The sequence below is a fragment of the Vanessa tameamea genome, chromosome 21, assembly GCF_037043105.1.
Source record: "Vanessa tameamea isolate UH-Manoa-2023 chromosome 21, ilVanTame1 primary haplotype, whole genome shotgun sequence".
NCBI classification, from domain to species: domain Eukaryota; kingdom Metazoa; phylum Arthropoda; class Insecta; order Lepidoptera; family Nymphalidae; genus Vanessa; species Vanessa tameamea.
Window position 1 is genome coordinate 1038594 of NC_087329.1, and position 20141 is coordinate 1058734.

General features: G+C 35.9%; 5 protein-coding genes across 7 annotated transcripts in view; 3 read left to right on the forward strand and 2 right to left on the reverse strand.

Annotated features, from left to right (window-relative positions):
- The first annotated feature begins 1020 nt into the window (after positions 1–1020).
- On the forward strand, positions 1021–1765 carry LOC113403439 (zinc finger protein 593 homolog). Its single transcript, XM_026643980.2, has 2 exons — positions 1021–1173; positions 1250–1765. The coding sequence occupies exons 1-2, from the start codon at positions 1062–1064 to the stop codon at positions 1579–1581; spliced, it is 444 nt and encodes a 147-aa protein (XP_026499765.1). The 5' UTR covers positions 1021–1061; the 3' UTR covers positions 1582–1765.
- LOC113403437 (serine--tRNA synthetase-like protein Slimp) lies at positions 1571–3025 on the forward strand. Its single transcript, XM_026643978.2, has one exon. The coding sequence runs from the start codon at positions 1571–1573 to the stop codon at positions 2915–2917; it is 1347 nt and encodes a 448-aa protein (XP_026499763.2). The 3' UTR covers positions 2918–3025.
- Positions 3026–3033: 8 nt separating this feature from the next.
- On the reverse strand, positions 3034–4687 carry LOC113403438 (transport and Golgi organization protein 2). 2 transcript variants are annotated; one of them, XM_064218321.1, is made up of 6 exons: positions 4421–4687; positions 4078–4195; positions 3872–3988; positions 3514–3735; positions 3305–3403; positions 3034–3183 (listed from the first exon to the last, which is right to left on the reverse strand). In XM_064218321.1, the coding sequence occupies exons 1-6, from the start codon at positions 4560–4562 to the stop codon at positions 3060–3062; spliced, it is 822 nt and encodes a 273-aa protein (XP_064074391.1). In that variant the 5' UTR covers positions 4563–4687; the 3' UTR covers positions 3034–3059. The 2 variants fall into 2 exon arrangements, with proteins under 2 accessions (XP_064074391.1, XP_064074392.1); XM_064218322.1 differs by lacking the exon at positions 3514–3735.
- A 488-nt stretch (positions 4688–5175) lies between these two features.
- LOC113403440 (zinc finger protein Xfin-like) lies at positions 5176–12541 on the forward strand. Its single transcript, XM_064218304.1, has 11 exons — positions 5176–5342; positions 5418–5688; positions 5974–6136; positions 6238–6314; positions 6437–6567; positions 7273–7415; positions 8123–9063; positions 9514–9677; positions 10173–10282; positions 11712–11816; positions 12505–12541. Exons 1-11 carry the CDS (start codon positions 5310–5312, stop codon positions 12524–12526), a joined length of 2160 nt encoding a protein of 719 aa, XP_064074374.1. The 5' UTR covers positions 5176–5309; the 3' UTR covers positions 12527–12541.
- A 65-nt stretch (positions 12542–12606) lies between these two features.
- LOC113395913 (Fanconi anemia group J protein homolog) overlaps positions 12607–20141 on the reverse strand; it is a 76440-nt gene continuing 68905 nt past the window's right edge. For both annotated transcript variants that reach the window (XM_064218303.1, XM_064218302.1), the window contains exons 9-19: positions 19849–19943; positions 18965–19092; positions 18254–18367; positions 17737–17849; positions 16343–16534; positions 15659–15825; positions 15212–15305; positions 13953–14063; positions 13331–13461; positions 12952–13078; positions 12607–12734 (exon numbers count right to left, since the gene is read on the reverse strand). In XM_064218303.1, coding sequence (XP_064074373.1) covers positions 12645–12734; positions 12952–13078; positions 13331–13461; positions 13953–14063; positions 15212–15305; positions 15659–15825; positions 16343–16534; positions 17737–17849; positions 18254–18367; positions 18965–19092; positions 19849–19943 — 1362 coding nt within the window. In that variant the 3' untranslated portion in view covers positions 12607–12644. The remainder of the gene's footprint in view (positions 12735–12951; positions 13079–13330; positions 13462–13952; positions 14064–15211; positions 15306–15658; positions 15826–16342; positions 16535–17736; positions 17850–18253; positions 18368–18964; positions 19093–19848; positions 19944–20141) is intronic.

Sequence of the window (20141 nt, forward strand, 5' to 3'; positions counted from 1 at the left end):
CTCTATTCCCATAAGTACCTATTGCCATAAATAAAAGGAACATCTATTTCTGCTCGATTGTTTTATCTAGGACCGGTCACTGGACTACAAACAATCGGACTTCTACTAGGACTAGCTCCTAGTAACTTTACTTAATATAGTTCTGTAAAATAACGATTCAAAAGTGCTTATAAAAGTACAGTACTTGAATAAAGTTTATTGTGTTTTTAGATTTTTTTTTGATTAAATGATAATGGTAATCATAATTTTAGGAACTTTAATAAATGATAAAAAAACAGTATTATCAACATCAAATGAAAACATTGAGTTATCACTACTATCATGCTACAATAATTGAAATGTATTCACAAAATGATTATATCAATATAAATACAATTATTAGAAATATATATTTCTAATGATTCCTACGTTTTTTCTCTTTTAAACGAAAAAAATATTTGCGATTTATCATTACAATTTTTAAACTTAAAATACAGTGGCAGTTCTATTTTTAAATAAATATTAATTAACAAGTCAGTAAAAGACATGCATTTAGGGCCGTTTTTTTATTGAAAAAAGATATTATCTTAATTCTTAATACACTGCCAGCGTTGCAAAAATATCGATAGTTAACCTCAAAAATTATTCAGGATATCGATAGTACTATCGATAGTATCGACAGTTCTCCGTGAGCAATACTATTGATTACGGCAATACTATCGATAATATCGCTAGCTCTCTGTAAGCAATACTATTGGTAGCAGCGATACTATTGATACTATTGATTGATAGTTTTGGACTATCGATAGTTAAGGTTAAAAGTACAGGTTTTTTCGATAGTATCGATAGTTTTGGACTATCGATAGTTAAGGATAAAAGTACAGGTTTTTTTAATACTATCGATAGACTATCAATACTATCGCTAATACCTTAACTATCGATAGTCTATCGATAGTGGACTATCAATATGCAACATTACTGCTAACACTTTTGCCAAGTTAGCTCGGCTCTTGTCAATTGTCATTTTGTCAATACTGTCAACAAGACTATAAACGTCTGGAAATTGATGTAAATATAATATTATGCCATACAAGCGTAAAAAGTATCATGTGGGTGATACTCATCTGAAAAAACGTTGGAGAGTAAGGAATAGGAAAAAGGACCTCGATCAAATTGATGTAGATCTACAGGATGGTTTGTATAATTTTGAAATCGTCACATGGTTATGTTTTGTAGGTTATTTCAAAATCGTTTTTTGTTTTTGGTATAGATAATGCTGAGAAGTTACTCAATCAAGAAGTAGATCTTGATCGTCCGGGTGCCGCTCAACATTATTGTCTTCATTGCGCGCGTTACTTCATAGATAATCATGCTCTTTTGGAACATTTCAAAACAAAAGTTCATAAAAGAAGATTAAAAGCGTTAGAACTCGAACCATACAGCATAGAGGATTCCGAACGAGCTGCTGGATACGGAAATTTTAAACTTCCGAGTAAACGAAAAATTGTTACTCAAAATTCAGAAAACACAGATATTACTGAACTAGAGGTCGACGAAGAAAGTCCTAATAAAAAGAAAAAAGTTGAAGAAAATGCTACATAAACTATATACAAAAGTTCTAAACAAAAAAATATGTGATTATAAAATAATATCAAAGAGATGTTCTGCACTGTTTATTAATGGTCTGAAGGCAACTGATAGTTTTGTTTATATTACACCTTATATAGATTACAATGAGCGTATGAAAGAAAAAGATTTAATCAAAGCTGAAATTGAAAAACGTAAATTACAATTTGATTTATTGAAACTTGAGAATCTGTGGTCTGTGTATGAAGAGTTGAAAACAAGAAAATTGGAGTATGATAGCAGAAAGCAAGAAGTATCTAAAGAATTGGAACAATTTCTGAAGAGTAAACAGGAGGGTGACAATGTTGAGAAATTAAAAATACAAGTGCATTTGTTAAAGGAAAATATAAGAAAATTAAAAGAACCTCTATGGTCGGCAGAGGAGGCAGCTATAACAGAAGCATTAAAACTACCTAATAAACTACACAATTTGACACCTGACGTAGATAAAATCATATATGAACATGGTTCAAAACCTAACAACGACAAAGATCATCTTAAAATTGGTAAAGATAAAAATTTATTACATTTTACAAAAAATGAGAACTATTATCTTAAAGGTGATGCAGCATTATTTGAATTGGGAGCAAAATTTTACTTTAGCAAAATTTTAAAAGAAAACAATTACACCCAGTTCTCTAATCCAGACTTTTCTAAAAGTTTAATAATAGAAGGCTGCGGAGAAGATCATACAAATTCTGATTCTACTTTCATATTACACCACAATGAGGATAATAAAGTCAATATTGATAGCCGATTGCACTTGACGGGAGGTGGTTCACTATATTCCTTCTTTGCATACCATGCAAAAAATGTCTTGTATGCTAAAGTGTTACCATTAACATATTTCAGCATGGGTCGACAATATATACCATCACCTACGGAGGAGGACAACTTACATCATGTAAGCCAAAGTTCTGTTGTTCAAATATTCAATGCTACAAGAAATGAAACAGAACTTGATGGAATGCTAAATAATATTATTGATTTAATAAAAAATATATATACTCCACTTGGCTACCACTACAGACTAAATTATGTTGCTGCAAATAAATTGAATGCATGGGAATCATTGAGATTATTAATAGAAATGTATTCCAGCTCTCAGAAAAGTTATATGGAAGTCGGAAATATTGCTCTAAGCGGAGATTTTATAAGCAAGAGACTTATGTTCACATATACTGAAGAAAAACAAAGTAAGTTCCCCCACATCTTATCTGGTACAATATTAAATGTACCAAAACTCTTAGCTTGCGCTTTGGAGCAAGATGGTGAATTCTTTCTACCCCAACAGTTTGCTATTGAAAATTAATGTACCATTAGTACAGTGGAATATTGCTCTTAAATAAAACCTCTTTGTTAATTATAAATGTTTATTCATTTAATGATTTGTAAATAATAAAGATTAAGAAATAATCAACAGTTTTTATAATTCTAATATTTTAACATCATTATTAAATAATAAATTGAAACTCATTTCTCTCCCATTCTGGGTTTTCTATATTAATGGGAGATTTCAAACTTAGTTCAACTAAATCAACTTGTCCTGATTTAGTCACAAGAACTATAGTGTGAGCCCTGAAAAAGAATTAAAAATAGTTCATCAACAAGTTCCTATTTTTATCTATCTTCTATGATTTCATTATCAATTTATTAATTTGTAATAATATAACATTTTAGTTATAGTATTTAAAATTACCTTGTTCCATATCTAGCTTTTGGGATGTTAACAAAAATTGAACTAAGTTCTTCATAAATATTTGGCCGTCTTTCTTCTAACTGAAGATCAGGCAAATTTCTAAAAAAAAAGTTATATAATTTTTGGAGGGAAAACAACAAAGTTGATGTATTATATATTGTATTGTTAACAGATAATTTATTTGAAGTGACTATTTTTTAATGACTAACCTTTTTTGATTTTTTAATAAACTAATTAATTCATTCAATAATTCAGTTTTTGTATTAAGCTTGTTTAGTTTAGTACATATATTTTTTAACAATTTTTTGCCATATTGCACCTTCTTTAAAGGTTTATCAGGGAGACTATTGCTAAACCCTAAATATGTGTCAGACCATTTATTAATTTCATTTGTAGCATTGGTATAGGTTTTAACTTCTGGTAATGAATTTCTGTAACAAATAAAAAAATATTTAAGTATTTTTATCATCTATTAGTTTTATGATATACATCAAGATTTAGCTACTTATTATTTTATATTATTCAAATTATGATTTCAACAAATAATAAAAATAATTTCAAACATACCCTAACTCAACAGACACAAAAATAAATTCATTACAATTATTGGTATAATTTTTAATTGATTCAATATAATCTAACAGCTTCAAATTAGATTTTACATAATCAGCTACTACAGTGCCTCTACCTGAGAAAAAAATAAATATTTAATTTTTTTTAAATAAAAAGAAGAAAAGAGTATAATTATTGAACGTGGAGTGATAATTATATACCTACTTTTTGCATTTTCTTTTTTTACTCCAGGCAAATTTAAGAGCAAACCAATTTTCTTATATTTTGAGCTAATAGCTAGCCATGTTCCTTTCTCACAACCAGTTTCTAAATCTCTACCTATAGAAAAGGAAGGTACTATAATAATTTTACCATGATAACCATTATCGATACAAATAATTATAAATTCCTGCCAATTTATCAACATTTTCAATTTTGGTTTTGCTTATAATGTATACTTCTAAAACATTTAATAAAGGGAATTTGAATATATTTTTTTATATAATTACGCTTCACTGTTCTGATCGGTTAAGTATTTTTTTATAAAAAAATACATATATATACCTCCATACACACAAGGGTCTTCGCTCCAGGGAGCCATACATTGCGCGGGGCGGGAATAATTCTCATCTCTATTGGATATAAGGATGAGGCTAAAATCGCTTTCAATATCATTGGCTCCATTATAAACGAACAAAATACACATTTCAAAATTTTTTATAGAATTGAGGCTTATTATTTTGACACAACTATTTGAGCTTGACTTTGAAAGATAATGTAATAAAAACAATTATAAACTGGAAAAATATATTATTTTTAACATGTTTAATTGTTCGTTTTTTAAAGATTATCATTATCTTATCGTTTGGTGTTATCACAATCAAGAATCAACTATCAAGTAATAATTTAAAACAAAATACAGGCTTAAATAAATATGGTATATTACTTGTTTTACCTTTTGGTAAGATATTTTTCAAGGCTAAGTAATTATGTATATTTGTAAATGATTTTACTTTTAATTGTTTCATTTGATTATTTAGAAGGTTAGTCACTCTCGTCTATGTTGTTTTGGTTAGGATTTCAAAATAATAATCTAAAAAAAAAATACGGCTAAGCTTTACTATTGGCCGATTCATCACTTTGTAAACCTTAATAATAAAAATATTATGAATGCATCTTCATTTTGAACATAATCATTTATTCTTATGCCACATTATTGGGGTTTGTCGTTGCAACGTAATGTAATATGATTGTATTTCATTAAAAATATATGAAGGCAACACTTTGTCATCTGATAGTTGTCAAATTACAATTTATTGTGTATTGTGAAATGTCAAAGACCTTTGTAATGTTGTATTGAAAAGATTTACAAAATGTTATTTATTGTTAATGAAAACTTTAATCAAAATTGTCGAAGTTTGTGATTTCTAAATAAAACTATAGAAGACTTAAAATGGAGCCCAACATGTCATTCTTCAGTCTACCAGTAGGTTTAAGCACTATATCTTCAACTAATCGATATTTGGGTTTAACTTACGTATTACAATTTTGTACTTTACAGTTCGTTGATTCAGAGACATCGGATTTAGTGTTTCATAGGAAAGTGCCGGAATGCGATTATGACTTTCAAAACGAACTCCCTTCGCAAAGTGCTCTTTTGGCTGCGGACGATGTACTTGCGCAATTTTTATCTTCTGATGGTCCTTTAGAAGAACCTGATTTAAATGGGCCTACAACCTTACACTGTGAAATATGTCAGAAGAGATTTGATAATGCAAAAAAGTATTATGGACATTTAAGAGTACATTCCAAGGATAATCTATGGATTTGTGGTATGGGGACTTTGTTATTAATATACTTTTTTAATCATTAACATTCAATGAATTCCAACCTACCACTCATTATAACAACTAACAATACATAACGTTTCTCAATAATACAACATTGTACATAAAATCCAAAACTTTTTTAATTGCTTAAATTATGTAAAATGTATTTACTCTCAAAGGCACTCCTCCATGTTAGATTGTGTTTATTAAGTTTATTTTAAATAAAAAAATAATAATTATATAGTTTAAAAACTTCATATGTAAATAACTATTGCCTAAATTTTATAGAAAAGTGTCCAAATCAGAAATTTGCCACAAAACAGCATCTTATGAAGCACAGTCTGACGCATAAACCTCTGGCACGTGTCTGGAAGTGCCCTCAGTGTTCCATGTCCTTTGAAGCTCTCTGGCGCTTACAACAACATCTGTTTGCTAAACATTTAGACTACAGGTATAGTATTCTATTTGCATATAAAAATAAATATGTTAATAGTAAATTGTTGCTATTTATTTTATAATAACTAAGTATAACTATATTTTATTAATTAACAGACCTCACAAATGTGACGAGTGTGAGAAATCATTCCAGAAGCCCTCCGATTTAAAGAAACATAAAGATTTACACAATGGTAAGTGGTTCCTTGATAAATTATAGTTGTTGTATTTTTAAAATCTTTTTTCTAATTTCTATAATGGTATGTCAAATTAATATTCATATGCTTGTCTAATGAATTATTATTATACATTACAGATGTTAAACCACACGCCTGTCTGTGTTGTGATAAGAAATTTAATCATAAATCGAATTTAAATCGACACATGTTACTGCACAGTAAGGACAAACCCTTCAGTTGTTCAGGTTGTCACAATAGGTTCACGCAGGTTGTACTATTTCTATAATTTTTTATTTTATGATATTACTTTTAAAGATGATTGTTGTCGAAGTAAACTATTTTAAATTATCTCATGAAGTTTTATGAGTGTAAAAGTTGGTTTGACTGTCTTGTTACTCCGATGTAGTGGCTAACTTAAATGGACTGGGCTTGAGGTTCAAATCCCAGGGCTTTACCAATGAAAGTGATTGTTTTTTTTTTTTTTCTGTGCAAATGGTTCACCTGATGTTTAGCCGCTCATAGACATTGTCACCAACCATAGACATGGGCATCGCCTATAGTCATTGACTCTAATAAATATTAACCATTTCTTAAGTCATCAATGTCCCACCAATCTTGGGAACTAACATGTTATGTCCCTTATGGTTGAATATGAAACACAATACTATATATTGCTGTCTCTATTTGGTGGTAGAACATCTGATGACTGAGTGGTACCTAACCAGATGGGCTTGCACAAAGCCCTACCATCAATTCAAAGTTCCTCTAAGAACTTCATATAGAAAAATTGCTAGTTCCTATGCCAGATTTTGGTCTGCTCATGTTGGGTTTCCATTCCATCTACAGTGCTATGCCAGTGAATAGGGACGGTGTCTGTTTGTGCATTCACTTGTGCACTGTCAAATTAAAATCTAGACTTCACAATATGAGTTTGTAACATTTATTAATTCTTCTGTATTTGTTCATATTTCAGGTAGCCTCGTTAAAGCGTCATCAAAAAAACTGCGCCTACTACAGTAACGAAAATGTTAACAATGAAAATATAAGGAAGAACTATTGCCGAATATGTGGAGCGACATTTCAATATAAAAATGCTTTACTGGATCATTGTGTGAGGTAAATAAACGTTATGCATTAAACTTCGTATTGGTGAAACTAACAAAAGATTATCATAGAAGTTCAGCTGGGACTTAACTTGTTAGTTTAGTACTTTCTAAATGTTGTTTTGTACTGATGATTGGTTAGGAGGTTAAGATGTGAAAGTTTAACAAATAAACAAACTGTATAAACAATTTGTACAAACCAAGTTTTGTAAGCATAACAATGTTCAATTGCTCTATTATGAATTAAGTTTTGTTTTTTTTTTTTTTTGCATTTATAATGTTAGTTGAGATTTTATGGATGATGTCTACAGAGACACTTTTGGTTAATTTGAGTTTATTTTACAGAATCGTAGGTCTGGTCGAATACGTCAGCTCTAGGATAACATTGACTTCAATGATGTTTTTTTTGATAAATTTGAAATACACTTGAGCAGGGAAAAAATTCTACGCTTTATATATATGATCATCATCATCTCATTCTCCTTCTCCTCCTCCTCCTCCTCCTCCTGCCCTTATCCCAATTTTACCTGGGGTCGGCGCGGCATGTCTTCTTCTTCCATATTTTATATATATGATATGCATTAAAAATAGAAAATTTAATGTGATTTTCTTTTTTTTTTAATAGTGCCCAATAGCGCACTTTTGTTCTGCCACATATCGAGAACTGATAACTTTAATTGAATGTTACTCAGTAATACTATTTTAATAATATTCTTACAGACAACACACGAATCCAAGGCAAGACACAGATACCGATGTCAAAACGAGCCAAGTGAATATAGATACGAATAGAACAGAAGACAACATTGTCGACGATATATTATCAGCTGAGGATGACTACATGACGATGAGTCAACAGGAAGTACACAATTATAACAACCATCAAAGCCTATCCGACGTAAACACATACGACAATCTGATGCAAATTGAATTTTTTAAAGAAATGAATCAATTGCACATATTGGACGATGAACTCCTGTACAACGATCTAGATTTTGACAGTTTTCATAACAGTCACACGTTCAATGTTAACGACATAGATTATGTTAACGATAAAAACGGTGAGATATTATTCGATTTCACCGATGGGGGCAAAAGTGTGGATCAAGATATAATGAACGCGCTGTACCACGTCAAGGCTGAACATTTACCTGATGAACTCCTGAACGTGAACGACGTGAACACAAAAACGACTGAGGTTAATCAAAATCCAGCAGTCGCTGTCGATGAATGCGCAACTATATTCGAAAGTGACGTGGATTTAGAAGCGAGTACTAATTTAGCTGCGAATTTGAATCAATTGATCGGTGAAAATAGTGTACAGTATATATCGACCGAAGACGACGATATGTTTATAATTAGTTTAAATAGTGAAATTGATGCAGTACAGTTAACTGACATGTTGAACATAGGTATTGATGTTGTTAATACGAAGAGTGAGGGGAACGCTGAGACTGAAACGGAAGCGCCCGGTGCTGATGTAACCTATGATAACGCACATCCCATAATTATTAAAATTGAAGAAACTAACCAGTTGAAGAATGAAATGAGTGAGAAGGGAAATAGTAGAGCGAAACCGAAGACAAAGAAGCAGGTTATTTACGTTTGCTCGACGTGCGATAAGATATTCAAAAAGAAAGATAACTACAAATCTCATATAGGTAATACGATCGAAAATTTATCTTTTACTATGTTACATACACTATGTTCCAATAGCTTCCACTGTTGAAACATAGTGTTCCATCTTTTGGAAAGTTAAACAAACCTTAGATTTATAATATTAAGAGTTACCGCCCGCGGCTTCGCTCGCGTTTTAGGGATCGGTTATAGTTAGGCAAAAGAGTAGCCTACGTCCTTCCTCGGAGTTCAAGTTTGCTTCATTCCAAATTTCATCAAATTCGGTTCCGACAGACAGACAGACTGAGTTACTTTAACATTTATAATATTAGCTCACTCAGTTACATACCTCGCCGACGTTCGAAGCGCTACTCGCTTAGAAATCCATAACGAGCGACATCCGATTATTTGGACCGGGCTGTGCAGAAATGTCCCGACCCAATACAATAGAGAGATATTTAATCTGCCCCCCCCCCCCCCCCCCCCCGGCGCAGCGACGCACGAGGCGGGGCTGCGGCGCCACGCGTGCGCGCAGTGCGGCGCGCGGTTCAGCTACCGCTCGACGCTCAACAAGCACCGGCGCCGCGCGCACGAGCCGCGCCCGCGCGCCGCGCACGCGTGCGGCCGCTGCGCGCGGGCCTTCGCCGCCGCCTGGATGGTGAGCACTCGCTCCACAGGGGGCGGCGTCCTGGCGGCGTCCTGGCGGCGTCCTGGCTGTCAGCGGCGGCGACGGTCGAATACATCAGCTCTAGGATTTTCGAACTCCAACTCGGATTCGAATTCCTTTATTCGATATAGAAGCGTTACACTTCTAATTGTCAAATTAAACGCTACCTGACCGGAGAGGAACTTACCGGGTCTTTTTTTGTCAACCAATAATAAAATAACAACAAATAATAATAATAACCAAACCCCAAAGGGGTAACGGGGAGACTACTGTGTTTAATTTATTCTGTTGAATCTACATTCCGACCACACTGTAGATTTTCTTCTAATAATCTTACATGATGACCAGTCATAACTTTTGAATAAAATGACTTTGAAAGAATGAAAAAAAATCTCATTACTTATTTAAATAGTTCACAATTTGTATTTCATAAATAAAGCTGTAAGGTGAGCCCTCTCGTAGGCAAATCAATTTTTCGTTTCGCAGCTCAAAAACCACATCGAACGCGATCACGAACGTCTGACCCCGTACGCGTGCGACGCGGAAGGCTGCGACAGGAAATTCTACAAGAAATGTGACCTGGTCGTCCATAAAAGGTATTCCCTCCCATTTTAATAAGTGTTTTACGAGAGAATCCGCCCATCGAGAATAGCACTCGACCAATATTTACATCGTTAACATGGGATCTAAATTATGTTTATTGCTCGATTAGTATACTTTGGTTACTTCCATAGTCCATATGGTTCATTTTGTCTTACGGTACATTGCTTTGGGTGAGGATATTGAAACGGTTTTCATACTGCATAATTTATGAACGGCTTATTTTCGAAGTGTTTTTAAGCAATACAGCACAAATCCTTATCCAATTAAGTACCTTAAATACGTTGTGCATTTAATATAGATCAATATGGCCCTTTACAGCGTGTGATTTAAATGAATATTTTCGAAGATATTACAGATTTAAAACGCAGGGATATAGCGGTTTGAATTGTCTTTTGTCATCTCGTGGCTTGGATAAACTAGTTTCGCAAAGTGAACACATCCTTCCTGGGCCACGGTACTCGTAAATATAATAAAATTCCACACTTGTTATTAACTTGGCCTATCAAAATAATTAAAGTTCATCCAAATGTGATCGACAAATAAGCATGTTACTCGACACGAGACTATATTTAAAAAAATACATCAAAAAGCGTGGACTTAATATTTGTTGATTTCTAGACAGGGAATATATCATTTAATTGTACTCTAACTACTGAGTTTCTTGCCGGTTCTTCTCGGTAGAATCTACTTTGTGAACCGGTGGTAGTTTTACATTTAATTCAACTCTTCAAAATGACGATAAAAAAGGGGTTTAATTTTATTGTTATAATATTTTTGATTTGATTTATTGTTCCTCATGGATATTTGAACAACTCTACTGTGTAATTTAGATTTTGATAAAAATGTGCAATCATCTTGTTAATCATTACTAATCAAGAAGTGCATGTTAGTTTAAGTAAGTTTGTTATAATCACATTGTAATCATCTCAGCATCTCATCTCCTCTACTAATCCTCATCTTTCCCGCCCGGGAATATGTACGAGCAAGCGCGTACAATTAAGTACTTAGGCTGCATTGTCGTTGTAACCTAATTACTTCACTTTTATAATTTACGCTTATATTTTATAAATCAGTTCGCCATCGGTCATCAGGAGCACTGCGCGTAACTCACCATTCGCAATCCGCCATTAAATTCATTACAGACTAAGTTATTTTATAAATATATATCTTACAGTTTTATATAATAATTTTATTTCTACACATACGTACGGACAGCCCGTACAAATGGTAACATCAAATAAGCAACCTAGTGTCATCTGTAGCTTATAATCTATGGTTACACACTTCTTGTCTCTGGAGAGATGTAGATATCTTTTCATTTAAATAAAGTAAGTTCGTTATAACCACAGAAATACGTTGTTTTATTAGAAACGATGTTCTTTTGTTATATATTTATGTAAAGTGTAATATATCCTCCGACAGATACCACACGGGCGAGCGACCGTTCTCGTGTCAGAAGTGCAAACAGGCTTTTCCGCACGTCTCACATCTCAAGCGACACGAACGTTATGTCGACTGCAAGCAAAGGTATGCAATGAATATATACAATCGTATATATGAATTACAATTTTATTAGAACCATGTTATATATCAAAATTCAAAAATGAGGAACTAGTGCATATAATTTTGTAACCAAATCCTCGTTGGCTACGTATTATCAAAAATGCTTTAACTTATAAGCAGAAGCCCGAACATTGATTTATCTATCTAATGAAAATGGCGAGTTTTAATACGTTTTTTTTACTGGGTGATTGGGCCTTGTGCAAGCCCGTCTGCGTAAGTAACACACATCATATATTCTACCGACAAACAGGAATATTAAGTATTGTGTTCGATTTGAAGGATGGCAACCCAGTATACAGGCTCAAGGTGACATCTGAGTTCCCAAGGTTTGTGGCGCATTGGCGATGTAAGGAATGGTTAATATTTCTTACAGGCCCGTAGTCTACGGGCAGTGGTGACCTCTTGTCGTCATGACATAAAAAAACACTTACATTACCAATTTAATCCTTTTAGATGAAGTATTTTCAAAAACACATTTAAAACATTGATATTCTTCGAAATTGTACCGACATATTTCTAGCTATAAAATTATATTACAGTACATATATGGGGTTATGTTTTATACATATGCCATAATTTCCAGACATAAAGTGCTGGCGACGACGCTGGGTATCTGTATTGCCATTTTATTAAACAACTCTCTTTGTTTCAGGACTCGAAGACAAGAGCCGTAGCATATAATAAATATAATTATATAATAAATAAAATAAATAGAAACAAATATGGATTTTTCTTTTTTTTTTAATTTAAAAAAATAATAAAATGCCCGTGATACATATTTAAACATTCTTTTTAAGTAGTTTTTGTGTCGTCTCGATTCATTTTATCCATAAACGATTTTAAATCTTCAAGAATCTCGAATGAATGGTCGTTAGTTTTGAACTGAAAAAATAAAAATGACACATTATATTTGATTTGAAAACAAAACGGCAGCTGTGAACTAAAATGATTACGATGGTAATTTATCGTATATTAACATACATTTAGTATGACTTTGTTTAGGGTTCAGAGATTTAAGATTGTGTTTGTGTGTGCGTGCGCGTGTCTATGAATATATTTGTATGTGTGTGTATGTTGTTGTTTTATTCTGAATACTCACTAAGCTTTTCACCCAAGAGGACAGATGTTCCCTGTAATGTGGATTTCCAAAGCGAGAATCTATCAGCAGTAGGGCGCCCCAGTCGTCTTTGTGCCGCACGCAGCGCCCTAAGGCTTGGTTTAGTGCCCTAAAACCAACGAGTAGCTGAAGTCGTTAAATAAGTAGATAAAATATTATTTGTTCTTAACTAAGTTCTAGCATAGCAGCTGAATGTCTGTATTCTATTTGAACGAATCGCTTGACTAAGGAATGATTAAAGTGAAAATTATTTAAAAAAAGATGAATGTCTTAATCTACTAAAATAATGATCAAATCAAAGACAACAAGATGTAGTCATAGACAACGACTTTTGAGCTCGTTGGACATATTGCTCGCTTACCTGTAGGCGTGCACGCGGTACCACTCGCCGCCTCCGAGCAGCGAGCCGTTGCTGCCTCTTGAATACTTGTCATTGTATTTTTTTTTCTCCATCACATCTATACTTTTCGTGTTAGAATACGGGATACCGATCTGAACACAGAATATATACATAATTATAACTTGAAGTAACAACAAATTTTATATTTCTCATTTCTTTCTACATTATCTGTATGTAAACAAAACCTGTTACGGCACTTTCACTGGTGGTAGGGCTCTGTGCAAGCCCGTCTGGGTAGGTACCACACATTCATCAGGTATTCAGCCATCACCAGCAATACTTATTTTTGTTGTATTTCGGTTTGAAGAGTCAGTGAGCTAGTGTAACAACAGGCATAAGGGACAACATCTTAGTTTCCGAGGTTAGCGGCGCATTGACAACGTATGTAATAGTTAATATTTCGGACAGCGCCAATGTCTATGGGCGGTGGTGACCACTTACCAACAGGTGGCCCATTTGCAAGTCCGCATACCGATTATATAAAAAAAATGCTATACAAATCCAGCGGTTTCTGTGAGACAAACTATTTATAAAATGACACTAGTGGTGGTGGTGTAATTAGTGGTGGGGGTGGCGCGCTCACCGCGATGACGGCCCGCGCCTGCCGGTCCCGGAAGTCCATGCCCTCCGCCACCTTCCCGCGGTACACGCTGAGCAGCAGCGCGCCGCGGCTCTCCGCGCTCTCGACGTACTCCTGCAACCACAGGCCACGTTGGGAGACTCCGGACGAATATCTCTTGATAAAATGTACCTTTTATCTGCGCATCGTGACTTACGAATATTGAGCGGTTATAACTTGGGAGTGTGATGTAACTTCGTAAGTTGAGTCGCACGCTACGTCCATGTCTTATAAATGTGTGTAGAGTTTATATTTTTTTATTTTATGCGGTTAGATCTTTTACAAAAAAAGCGTTAAAAAAGAAAAGAGCCCCCCAGGCGACCTCTCCCTCTCAGTTTTCGCCGTCTCTTTCTATTATATACGGTGTTATATAATATTATCAAAACTTATTGTTTTGTTTGGGGTGACTCTTAAGTGTGAGGTATAACAACTGAGATTGTAGATTTACCCTCGAGTGTAATTATTATTATATACAATACCCAATACCCACCAATAGTTTAGGGGGCCCTGGGCTAACACTACTTAGGGGCCCACCTAAGACATATCTGCACGTAGACTTGAATTAAATCAATTAAAGGGGTTTGATTAATTGCAGGACTCGCAGGGCTGCAAACCATACGATCTGTTTAATTTAATAAAGTTATGAATTCTTTCGCATTATCGTCTATTTTTGACTTTGACTTGACTTAGCTGAGGCCCCTTTGAATCCACGGGGCCCTGGGCCACAAAAAGCCATATGGTACACCCGGCCCTGATAATACCAACACAAGAATGTGTGCTCCTGACTGTATTGTGTATGTTATGAGTAAAACAAGACCTCTCCTCTTACGGACACAGACACACGGCAGAAGTTTAACCAAAACGCCCAGGCTTTTATTTATTAAAAATAAAAAAAAGAAGGAGAGAAAAGAATGAGAGGGAAAGGGCGCCCGGAAGCGGCGTAACGATTTATCCTTAAATTATATCTGCCAGTTCACGCTACTGTAAGCCGCGTTAAAGAATCACGTTCCAAAAATGAAATCAAAATAGAAACTACACACATTTATGAAACATGCGGTTCGAATAAATGACAATATGACATAGGACACTTTTGTATTTTTGTCTTGAACAATTTCACTATTGTTCTACGCAACTACGCAAATGTCAAAACATACATTGGACGTTCGCATACACGTCATTATTTAAACTCAGATAAATACACAACACCTGATCGTTTACTTTACCTGCATCATGGTTTCGTGTTTCTTTGCATCGGTACTTTCGATGAATACGTCTTTTAATTCTTCGAGTTCGCCCCACAGGCCGGTGTCCCGCCATCTAGCAACGTATTGATGACGTCATACTCATTAGCATCAAATATACACGCATACGCAGACGCTCACCGACACGCTCACGGACACGTGTAAGAGCTTATTTTTATTATAATGGATGAATTCACCAATGTGACGTTTAGGTAGTCACATTATTCTGCTATCCCTCTCTCCGGTCGCGTCGAGGTCGAATCCAGACAGTCACTACTGTACTTTCACACGTGCATCTGTGTTTATAATTCATCTCGTGCTCGGTGGTGAAGGAAAACGTGAGGAAACCTGCGCGGTCGAATAAGATGCAAAACCTTTCCCGACAGGGATAGGAGGCTTCGGCCCCGCGCAGCCGGCGTCGGCACTGACCTCGCGCGCAGCACTCGAATGAGGTCGTAGGAGGGCACGAAGCAGAGCACGCCGTGCGGCGTGGCGGCGCACGCGGCGCGCACGGCGCGGCCCAGCGCGTCCTGCGCGTGCGCCGCGCGCAGCGCCGCGTGCGTGCAGGCCGCCGCGCCCAGCGCCCCCACCCACACCTGCGCGCCCGTTTTGAGTAAAATACGAAAATACCAAATAATATAGATCCCGAGGTCCCGGGTTAATATATATAACTTTTTAGGGGCTTTCCCCGGAAAGCAGGTAAAGCCGTTGGTTCTGCGCCTGAATCCTTTCCGGTCGAGTCGAATTTGCCATCGCATCGGGTTACGGGAGTCGGGGAATAGAGAGTGCACCTGTAGTTGCGCGCACACTTGTGCAGCATAATGTGTCAGTTGGCCGGCTTGTCTTGAGATAGGGCGCCGTGGCCGAAATCGATCAGGACTGCGTCATCATCACAGTTCTTATTCGAAATGAGGAGCACGGGGCGACGAGATCGTAATGATGATGATGATTTGAGGAGTGTGGTAGCTCGCGAAACTCTTTTGATTGTTATTCCTTAAAGTTATGGATTCGGTCATTCTAATATAAGTCCGTTATATTGTATCTTCATAATATCCGATTTAAAGTCATGTCCCCGTCGCTAGTTTTGAAAAAAAAAATCGAAAACTCACTAACCCTATCAGTGGAAATCGCGTGCTTGGGGCTGATCGTGTGGGGGAAGCTAGTGTTGAGCTCTGCCTTCAAGGCGTCCATCGGTGTAAGAGTTCCCGAGGCCAGGATGACGGTCCTCGCTGAGTGCAGTCCCGCGAAGATCAAAGCCGGATTCAAGCATATGAGGCGAAGAATATATTGTTCGTTCTTCACTGACTGAAATCGTAGAAACAAAAGGTAAATACTAATAAGTGTGTCATGTTATCTTTGTCATATTAATGAGATTATAAATAAAATCGAGGAGGAATGAGGATCATGTTCTGAGGAAGGTCTTGAGCGTAGACGTGGATGGATATAGAGGTAGGGGACGACCAATGAAACGATGGATGGATTGTGGGAAATACGATATGGCCGGGAAGAATGTTACTTGTGAGATCACGTCAGACAGAGAAGTATGGAAGAAGACATGCTGCGCTGGCGCCAAATAAAATTGGGATGATAAAATGAAATGAAATCGTTAATCGCTTCGTGCCTGTGAGTAACCATTTAAAGTGTATTACACCACTAAACCCATTTTTAGTGTTGGTGATCTCCTTGTTTTCTAAAATGTATTGGTTGTAGATGTAATTTATTTACAAAAAACCTAAAAAACGCTTTTTGCTAAATGCCTATGTATACACGGTACATATACCAAAATAACAATTTTTGTCTGTCTGTCTCTCTGTTTGTTTCGGCTAATCATGACAAAGTCGCCATCATGTGTTCAAATTTTTTTTTAAATTAGGTAATCTAATAGCGGTTCACATTGTTTTATTTGCTGATATTTATAATCGATAAACTTTAAATTGATAAGAATCTATAGATAAGGACTGTTAATCGTTTAGATGGTAAGTACTGTAATAATGAAACGGGTTACCTTTGATTTTCCGTTGTCATCCTTAGCCGCTTGCAACATATACATTTTTTCTTTTTTGTCTTAAAATTAACTACCTGTAAATGTCCCACTACTGGGCTAAGGCTTTATCTCATCAATGTGTCAGATTTCCATCCGATACATGCAATTTTATCGCGATGTTTTCACGAGCACGAGATGAAATGCAGCACATAAAAATTCAGTGATACTATTTCGCTTTTGAATCCATAAAATTGCGTACAAAACTTATAATTTATTAGTCATAGTTGAACATCTCAGATCTATATATATATTTTTTAATTAAATTTTGATATATGATTGAGAAGAGATTTTCTAGGAAATAAAAGATAAATTCGGGCCAACATGATGTCGTTTTGATTTGTTAAATTTGTGCTTTTAATACCCCCCAATTTGATCACTGACCTGAAGAAGATGCTCCCAAAGTGTGCCAAAACTTTGGCGCAGATTCATCTTGTACACTTCTGTATATAAGCTAAAAAATTACCTTTTCAAATTGTGAATTCCGCCATGACCTGTTCTCGTTCGCGAATTCTACTTTCCGAACGAACGCCGGTATAAAGTGTTTCATATTTCTGCACGAGTCACGGAATAGGTAACCTGAAAATCGGCACGTGTATATTTATTCAGAAGTTTTGATTTTATGAAGTTGAAGTTTTATTATGATTTTATGGCAAAGTTTTAAAAAACCTTTGATTTTTTGCAGCCGTATCTGTTTGTTAATTTTGTCATACTGTTGTTATTCATTATAACATATTATTATGTATGTTGTTCGAGTATATCCCAAAGTACCCGACGAAATCGGGGACGTAGTCCAAGTTTCAATTCCATCATATGGACATCAAAAATTTTTGACATTTTTAATATTAGATTCAAGACGAGGAAGTCAAAACGTATGAACTTAGTATGAACTAACAATTGGGCTAAAAAAACTGCACAAAAAATATTGGCCGGATTCGGATGTCAATCCGAAAGAGAAGCAAAGATAAAAAACGTATATTTACCCATCACAGTTTCAAGTGACTCCAGCAGCGAGCCAGTACTTTGCGTCACTCCCAGTAACGACCGAGGATCCTCACGCAACTTCTTACAAAACACCAAGACGTTTTTACTAAAGCCTGCAAACCAAAATAAAAATATATAAGAAATAAATATGGATTGAGAGAAGTTGAAACGTCGTTGTGTTTCGTTGATAAAATAAATATAATTTCCTTACTATTATTATTGTAATATATAGCATTCAGCTCACACACTGGAGTAGAGAATAGCGCCATCATGCACGGCATTACTTTTATGATATAGGTAGGTAGGGGGCAAATGGGCCTTCTGATAGCAAGTTGTCACATTGGTGCTGTAAGAAACATTGACCATTCCTCGCATCACCAATGCGCAACCAACTTTGGGAACTAAGACAGTATGTCCCTTTTGCCTATAGTTCCCTCAGCCTTCAAAGCGAAACACAACGATGTCGTTTTGCTGTTTGGCTGTAGAATCTCGCGCTAGTTTCGCGCCAACTCGCCCTTTATATATGATAGTTATGTTTTCGTAACAAATCACTTCTAAATCTTAACTAGAGACGATAGTTTATTTTCTTGTAACGCGTTCACGTCTTAACATACATGTTGACACTAAAGCATATAGGATACGTAAGCCCCCCCCCCTCCCTTACACGCGGGCGTAGTTGGGGCGCAAACTGTTAAGTTCCTATCATTTACCGTTGTACCGATCCATTCCAATGTTGTATTCGTTCAGAGTGTTCACAAACGCTTCCATCTCAAAGAGTTTAATGGCTTCCTTATTGTTTATTACTACATTTTTTATCAGAGGGATTTGGTTTTCAAACCTGTAACAATAATTTATATTATCGGGCAACACTCTTGAACTGATAATTCTTCAAACTCCAAAAATGTCAGTACGAAGTTAGTTGCGAACGATAGCAAAATATATCCTTAAAAAGTATAAAACCGAAAGTGACTGTTCTTAATATAACTGTAAAAGTCCTTTTAAGAAGTTAAAAATAAAAGTCATACTGCGACGTGTAAGAGTCTTCGGTCGCATCGGATTTGGTGTACCATCGGAGGTGCCTTCTATATTGTCTAAGCCTTATATGGTTTAGACAAAATAGAAGGCACCTGTGTTTTTATGAGCGCACAAACTTGCATTACAACATACATTGCGTAGTTTGCTAGTCTCTTTGAGCTCTATGAGCCGAGATGGCCCATTGGTCAGAACGCGTGCATATAAACCGATGATTTTCGGGTTGAAACCCAGGCAGGCACCACTGAATTTTCATGTGCTTAATTTGTGTTTATAATTCATCTCGTGCTCGGCGGTGAAGGAAAACATCGCGAGGAAACCTGCATGTGTCTAATTTCAACGAAATTCTGCCACATGTGTATTCCACCAACCCGCATTGGAGCAGTGCGCTGGAATATGCTCCAAACCTTCTCCTCAAAGGGAGAGGAGGCCTTAGCCCACCGGGGGGAAATTTACAGGCTGCTAATGTATGTATGTAAATGTATGCTGGTCTCTTTAAAGATTCGCCGCCATGAAAGCGGTCGGGAGGACGTTATTCTCACTGATCCCAAAATATACGCACCATTGTTCCCATTTCTTCAGAACGTTCAGCAAAAAGTCGATGTGCGATATCATGTGCCGGCTGCCGCAGCGCAGTGCCGCTACAGCTGCCATTTCCTAAAAGAAGATAAACATTAGCATCTGTAACTTCAGAAACAGAACTGACTGTTAATCGTTTCGTAATCGTCCAGGATCGTTTCGGTATGCGATTTTCTATTCGACGATCTGCATATTAGTTTTTGTCAAGGGACTGGCAAAGGTTTCTTCTGTTGGTAGTTAGTCACCGCCAGACATAGACAAAGGACGCTAAGTATG